This window comes from Vespula pensylvanica, chromosome 20 (genome assembly GCF_014466175.1).
Source record: "Vespula pensylvanica isolate Volc-1 chromosome 20, ASM1446617v1, whole genome shotgun sequence".
NCBI classification, from domain to species: Eukaryota; Metazoa; Arthropoda; class Insecta; order Hymenoptera; family Vespidae; genus Vespula; species Vespula pensylvanica.
The window spans coordinates 1,299,031-1,307,049 of NC_057704.1; the positions used below are offsets into that span (position 1 = coordinate 1,299,031).

The window sequence follows — 8,019 nt, forward strand, 5'->3', positions numbered from 1 at the left end:
AACGTCATTAAAAAATGATCTTTCGCAAATTAAAATCGACGGATACGATTTCGCTTTGATTGCGCGGTCAAATATATATCACAGGTGAAATATTTATTTATCTCTCTTTTTTTTTCTTTTTTTTTTTTTTTTTTTTCGTACGTGTATCAGAAACGAAAGAAGCAATCTTTCGTAAGGTTTAATCTGTTTTTTGTGCGTGAACGATACGTATTTTAAAGAAAATATCTTGGTATCTCCATACATTTCTTTTTCTTTCCTTTGTTTCCGAACCAGCATTTTTAAAAATAATCTTTCGCAAATTCTAATTAAAAAAAAATATATATATATATATATATATATTCATTATGCTGCTCAAAGACACGTATCGAAAGTAAAATATTTACATAAATATTTTCTTGTATTTTCTTTTCCTTTTTTTTCTTTTCGAACGAACAACTACCAATGACTTTCTACAATCTTTTGTGAAATTATATTCAACGATATACTTTTTCGTTTTAGATATATAAAAATAACGTTCTCCGTGGCCTTCGTCTTTTTCCATTTTAATTCTTTCTCATTCTCTTTTTCACAAATGTACACGATCGACGTGACATCGAGCTTTGATTTCCATCGGAGAGCCGATAATGCATGCCGCGTCTCGATAAGCCAAAGATTATTTTAAAATATAGATTTGGACTGATCTGCATTAAAACAACGGTAACTTATCCTTTCGTTCTCACAATTACCTGTCTCTTACATATATACATGCATACATACATATGTATATATATATATATATGTACGTATTATGTAGTATCTCTCCCCTCCTCTTCATATATGCGTGTATATATAGATGTTTATTACAAATGTATCTCTCCCCCTCTTTTCGGTGATTCTCTCTCTCTCTCTCTCTCTCTCTCTCTCTCTCTCTCTCTCTCTCTCTCTCTCTCTCTCTCTCTCTCTCTGCATCTCTCTTTTTCTCTATCATTTTTCCAAAAATAATCGTTATACTAAATTTTTCTTTCTCCTTGACCTTGCGACGCATACGACGATATTATAGTATAATATACGAGAAAAAAAAATGACAAATCGTTATTACTTTAGATAACAAATCGAACTTTGTATATTGCATTTTAGCTATCTCCATCTAAAAAGCGAATTTCATTGAAATCGAGTTTACAATGTAGCATTATAAGTATAGAAGAATTTGATTTTCCCGTTCTTTCTTTTCTTCTTTTTTTGTTATTTTCACGTCAATGGTATCGGACCGAGTCGTAAAAAAGGAAAAAGAAAAAAAATAACAACGAATAAAGAAATTAGAAGTGAGGAGAATTGGAAGCGAGAAGTTCGTGCCGTATTCCAAAAATCTAAATTCGATGATGACGCGACCCTGATATCGTGAGAAAGATTTGGTTCCAAAAGTTCGTTATGTATATCCTAAAAATGAAAAAAAAAACAATATCTACGAGTTTACGAGAAACGAATTTTTCTATGTAAACATACAAAAAAAAAAAAGAAACAAATAAAACAATAAAAAATTACAAGAAAAAGAAAAGAATTTTTTTTAAATAAAAAAAAAAAATAAAGAAAGAAAAAAAATCTTTGACAGTCGTATAATTGAGAAACGAATCATGCATAATTGTTACAAACAATTGTATCAAACTGTGATTATATGCATATGTCCTCGCTATGCTATTTGACTTCTGTTTCCCCCCCCCCCTTTTTTTTTTTTTTGACGACCCGTCAGTTTATTTTCTCACGAACCGTGATTTATGAAATTTTTAATATACGATTCAGAACTAATTTCGCGTCATAAATAATTTATTCTTGTTATTATATCTTTCTCTGTATTTGTATTTAACTTTACTAAAAGCTGTAATCAAGATATTATTATTATTATTATTATTATTATTATTATTATTATTATTATTATTATAAATAATCGAGCGTTGATCGATAATTAATGCAAAGAATTCTTTAATTATCATTTACACAGAAATGAATCAAAATCATTTTCACAGTTCTTCCTTTTATACGCGATCTTTTCTCATTTTTCCTTAACTCGTTCGAGTTAATTTAAAATAACGGGTGGCTGATTAAAAAAAAAAAAAAAGAAACAAAGAAAGAAAGAAAAAGTAAAAAACGAAGGAAAGACAAAACAGAATAAATGTAATGCATTAACGCATTATTGTAAATTAACATTTAAGATGTAGAAAATCGGCCTTCGTATTATTAATATATGTAAATGCGATCGGCGAGCTCGATACTCATATTCAATATCATTTCCATCGGTCATCTTACTCGGTCAATAGAACACGTACAAAGGTGCTCAAAGGTGTCAATCGACTTTCTTGGCCTTCTACGATCGATCGATTATTGACGATTGGTATCGTTTATCCAATGCCGATCGAATTACAAAGAAAGAAAAGTACTTAAAGTACATACTTAATCAAAATGTTATTCGATTAATTGGATAAGCAGAATATTCGAAAGATAATATTCGTACGTATATGTATGATAATTTTTATTGGCCAGTGAATATCGTCGAAATTTTTTATTAAAGGAGAAGAAACAAGAGTTTCTAGTGGAACAAAAAATCCATTACTCTTTTTCAACGTCTTTCGATATAATTTCTTTTTTTTTCAGATTGTGAAAAATGAAAAAAAAAAAAAAAGAAAAAAAAGATTAAGTTGAAAAATTTCGAGGAAAAAAAACGGTGACTGATTTGAAACATCATCTCGAGCTTTAGATACGCGAATTTTTTTTAAAAATTAGGATATTAATTATTCGCCGATTCGGTATTATACTTAACAATCTTCCGATACTTTCGGACGTGTTCCTCCCGCTGTTTTTTCTTTGTATCGACGAAAATCAGAGGAAAAAAAAAAAAAGAAAATACGGTGCACTTGACGGTTCAAGTGCATCCGTGATCTATTTTCGTCCGGACACGAATACTGTTCGTTCCTACGTTTCTGTAAGAATATCATGCGAGACGCGGTAAGATTGTTTAAATTTCGCAGAAAAAAAGAAAAGAGGAGAGAAGAGAAAAAGGAAAAAGAAGAAATGACGAGGACGAATACGTCTCAAAAGAAAAAATAATAATAATAAAATATAATAAAGAAAAAATAAAAAAGAAATAACAAATGTAAAGAAAATAAGATGACAAAAAAAAAAAATATTTTACTTCGTTTTATCGATTTCGTCGATTATCGTGCAGAATCGATTTAAAAATGAAGGAATTCGATTATGAAGGAAGAAGAAAGAAATAAAGATTTCATTCGGAAATGCACGAGAGAGAGAGAGAGAGAGAGAGAGAGAGGGGAAAGAAAAATAAATAAATAAAAAAACTCGAAAGAGAAAATAAACTCATTAATCGTTCTTGTTCGATTTGTCGATCGTATTATCATTCGTACAAACTGTGTTTTACATTTCTGCGAGTATTACGCATACGTTACGTTCGGTATTTACCGCTCGTAGCCCTATAATATATACATATATGTATGTATGTATATAATGTGTATGTATGTATGTATATACGTAGGTGGTACTTTTCAATACGATAAGCCTGCTGGACGGAACATGCTGACAATAAGCTATCGATGGAACAAACGTATTATAATATTATATTTACTAATTAAATATGTAGATTATTATGATACGTTTACATTTTTAATTCGTTTCTATACGGTTAAGACATATTTGATTATTTTCTCTCTCGTCATTTTACGACTTATCTGTATGTCGTTTGAATACTTTGACACCGCGTATATACATATGTGTGTATGCGATAATTATCCTATTGTAAATTTAAAGGGGGAAAAAAAAAAAAAATCCAATAATGAGAAAGTAATTTGTTAGAATAAAATAAAATTGAATATTACAATTTATTATTAACGACAATGTATGCCATATTAATTTTTCAGAAGTCATAATTCTTTTTTTCTCTAATGAACGCATCAAAAGCATTGAACTGATGTCAAAAAAAAAAAAAAAAAAAGCAATAAAGAGAAAGAAACTTTCTTATTCTTCGAAAGTCATAAAGCCCTCGTTATACGGAAAACTCCTTTCGAAAAATTCGTAACATACGCCCTTATTCTATTCTCATTCTCAAATATATATACATATGTATGTACATACATATATATATATATATATACACACACATATGTATATACTTGCATATAAATACGAATTTGTATTCGACCTTCGCATTTCGATCCACATATTTTTCTCGTCTATTCGTGTCATTTCGAGGAGAAGAAAGAAACGAGACTTAACACACTTCGTTGGATTTCGTGGAACGCATTCGGACTGGCCTCACTCGCTCTCAAAGTCGTAGCTTTGACCTTAAACGTGTGTCAAGTGTTTACGTCGCACGTTAAAAGGCAAAGTAATCTTTGGAGAACTCCAAAGAAAGAACGCGTGAACAGAAAAGAAGATGGAAACAATAAAAGAAAAGAAAAAAAGAAGAGAAAGAGAGAGAGAGAGAGAGAGAGAGAGAGAAGAAAAAGAAAAAAAAATATATAAAACAGGAAGGATGACAAGGAATCTACGATGCTTCGAATTATAATAATTTTTCTAGCAATCGTATTTCTATAATACTATTTGATTTTCGCGTTTGGAAAAGTACATTATTCTTTTTTCGTTCGTTCTATTAAAAGAACACTCTTCCCCTTCCCTCTCTATTAAAATTTCGATAAAATCGAAATTATTAAAGACGCGATAAGATAGATAACGTTACAAAGATAAAATCAAAAGGTAATTGTTTGTATTATTACATCATGGAACATCGATGATGCAAGTTATATTTATTATATTTTCTACTACGCGAATATATCCACGTAAACGTTTTATTTATTTCTTTCATTGCGACATATTTTTTTGTTCGTATATTATCGAAAGAAAGAAAGAAAAAAAAAAAAAGAAGAAAGTAAGAGAAAGGAAAAGAAAGAAAATAGAAAAGAAAAAATTAGAAAATAAACGTTAGTTATTTTTACTCGACTTTTTTTCTTTTTCTTCTTTAATTTTTTTCTCATACGCGTAAGCTCATTCACGATTTTTAACAAGAACATGTCTATCCCAATTGGAATCTTGCAAACCTTTCAACTACTCTCTACAAAATATAACAAATACACGACCGAAGTGTTTTGCAGTTTTGAAAGCGTATCGCCTAGAGGCTGCTACTTCGAAGTAAGTGAAATGTTTTCACCGTACGAACCTTTACAATATCCGCTGTTAGTTAATATTTTTTCGTAAACGTTACAACTTTCGCAGATTTATTTCTACGGGTCATCGTATTATTTCGTTTATCGAATATAATAAATATATCACGTAGAAATTTATTTATTCTATATATTCTAATAACGTCTGAAAGATTCTCAAGTAAAAGAATTCTTTTCTTTTTCTTTCTTTCAAATTTCACTTCTTTTTGTCCCGGATAATTTCATGTAACTCTTCATATATTTAAAAAAAAAAAAAAAAAAAAAATTGTTTTTCTCTACAAGCGATATATTATTTCAAGTAATTGAATTATATAAACGAGCGAATAAAAAACTTAGATTGAAAGATATATATATATGTGTGTGTGTGTGTGTACATACATATATCGTATATACAATACAGACACAAACATATATATATACACACATATATTGTTATTAATTTTGACCATGAAATGCCGTTCCCCCGGACAGGCCGCTGTGCGCGACGATCGGAAACACGCGCTTCCGAGAAGAAACACGATCCTGTGTTGAAGAAGCGATCGAAGTAAGTATGAGCAACGGCTCGTGAAAAGGAACCTCTAACGAAGAACAAAGAGAGCTATGCGACGATTTTATAATACGTTCTTCCCCTCCTCAACACCCCTCTACCTCCCTCCCCCCACTAAACCACGAACATCGTCCTAAAGAATGTACGATATTACGAATTCACGAATCGTTATCCGAGCTGGATATAAGTCGAACGTATCCTACGTGATCTTTTAAAAAGAACAAAAAAAAAAAAAGAAAGAAGTAAAAAAGGTAAAAAAAAAAAGAAAAAGAAAAAGATAAAAACGTGATCGATCGGTAGATGTAAAATATAATAAAACGCACATACATGCGAACGTACGTACGAAACTACGCAATCGAATTTACGTTGAAAAATGAATGATGATATATAATCATATGATGTATATACATCGCTCACGCACGCACGCACGCACGCACATCGATAGAAAAATACTTTACTCACCGAGATCGGGTATCGAGCTGGTAGGTTCCTCGTGATGTCCTTTGGGATCGGAGGATCTGGCTCTTGAAGGAGGTGGTGGAGGTGGAGGAGGAGGAGGTGGTCTCATGCTGGAAGTAGAACTGACCACGACGGTTCCGGATGGAGGTGGCGGAGGTGGTGGAGGCGGAGCTGGTCCCCCGTTATTATTGTTAACGTTGTTGCTAGGATGATGATGATGATGATGGTGATGGTGATGATGGTGATGATTGTTGTTGTTATTGCTGTTGTTATTGTTGTTGTTATTGTTACTACTGCTACTACTGTTACTATTGCTGCTGATACTGCTGGTACCGCTGCTGCTGGTACCACTGCTGCTGCTGCTGCTGCTGCTGGTACTGTTGTTATTGTTGCTAGCAGTGACGGTATTGTTAACAGGTGCTGATCTGGGTGGTCGCATTTGGGTCTGTGGCGACATCAGGACCGTGTCGGAACGCGCGATGCCGCCGGCGTGGCCCTGGCCCGGCGGCCTCGGACACCAGCCATGCAGCACCCTGATGGCGCTCCTCACTTCCGCCTGCAGTTCGGCGGCCCTGTCCCTCGCCGCGTGAGCCACCTTCGAATATTTTCACCCCGCGCCACGCGGGTCCCAATGAATATTCTCCCTTTCCTTCTCTTCTCCGTTCTTCTTCTTCTTCTTCTTCTGCCTCTTCTTCCTCCTCTTCCTCTTCCTCTTCTTCTTCTTCTTTCTTTTTGTCTTTTTCTTCTTCTTCTTCTTCTTCTTCTTCTTCTATCTCTATCTCTTTCCTTTAGCACTCCCCGTAGAAACACGAAATAAATAGCCGTCGATTATAATCACCGAGAATAATTCCTCACATCGAGAAGAAACAAAACTTATATGTAGTCACTGATCACTCTCGAAATTATTATCTCATTATTAATATATATATATACATATACACACATGTATATATGTATATATATATATATATACGTATCGCACTATTTTATTCAACACTGTATCGCGAGCTGTATCGAAAGCTCCTTTACGCGAGAATGTATCATATGCGCGAGGATCTACGGCGTCACGGTATACACTACGAACGATCGAGAATCGAGATGCGTTGGTCCTCTCTCCGTTTTTCCCTATCTATCTATCTATCTATCTATCTATCTATCTATCCACCTATCTTACGATCTTTCGTCGTAACAAACGATGGGCTACTGCCTTTGCTGTTGTTGTTGTTGCTGCTGCTGCTGTTGCTGCTGCTGCTAATGTTGCTACTGGTGATGGTATTACCGATACTTCTGTTGCTGTTGGTGCTTATCGTCTTGTCTCGCAACTCACTCGTCTCTCGCGTTCTCATACGTACTACGTGCGGCCTGCTCCCGACGCGAATGTCACGGTCAATGTCTTTACCACCCGCCACCGCCGCCGCTGCCGCTGCCGCCGCCGCCGCTGACGCTGACGCTGACGCTGACGCTGCTGCTGCTGCTGTTGCTGCTGCTGCTGCTGCTGCTGCTGGCGCGTGCCACCTGCCGCGGAAACTCTCGCGGCGGCACTTCGAACTAATCGGGCAGTTTCGCGCGAAACCGACCAACCGCCCTCCCTCCCTCTCGTCCGCCCGATGGAACGACCGACCGACCGACCGACCGACCGATCTCCCTCCCCAACCCTCAACACCTCCCGCTCTCGCTCCCACGGGGGCCACCGCGAGGACGAACCGCGCGCGCAACCGAAGACTCTCTTTTTCTTTCTCTCTCTCTCTCTCTCTCTGTTTGGCGAATCGAGAATACGAGAAAAAAGGATAAAAGAAAGATAAGAAAAAGGAA

General features: G+C 35.1%; 1 protein-coding gene across 1 annotated transcript in view; it reads right to left on the reverse strand.

Moving 5' to 3' along the window:
- The window catches only part of LOC122636038 (nuclear hormone receptor E75-like), a 137,915-nt gene extending 130,983 nt beyond the window's left edge, over window positions 1-6,932 (reverse strand). The window contains exon 1 of the mRNA XM_043826858.1: window positions 6,211-6,932. Coding sequence (XP_043682793.1) covers window positions 6,211-6,664 — 454 coding nt within the window. The 5' untranslated portion in view covers window positions 6,665-6,932. The remainder of the gene's footprint in view (window positions 1-6,210) is intronic.
- Between the last annotated feature and the right edge of the window lie 1,087 nt (window positions 6,933-8,019).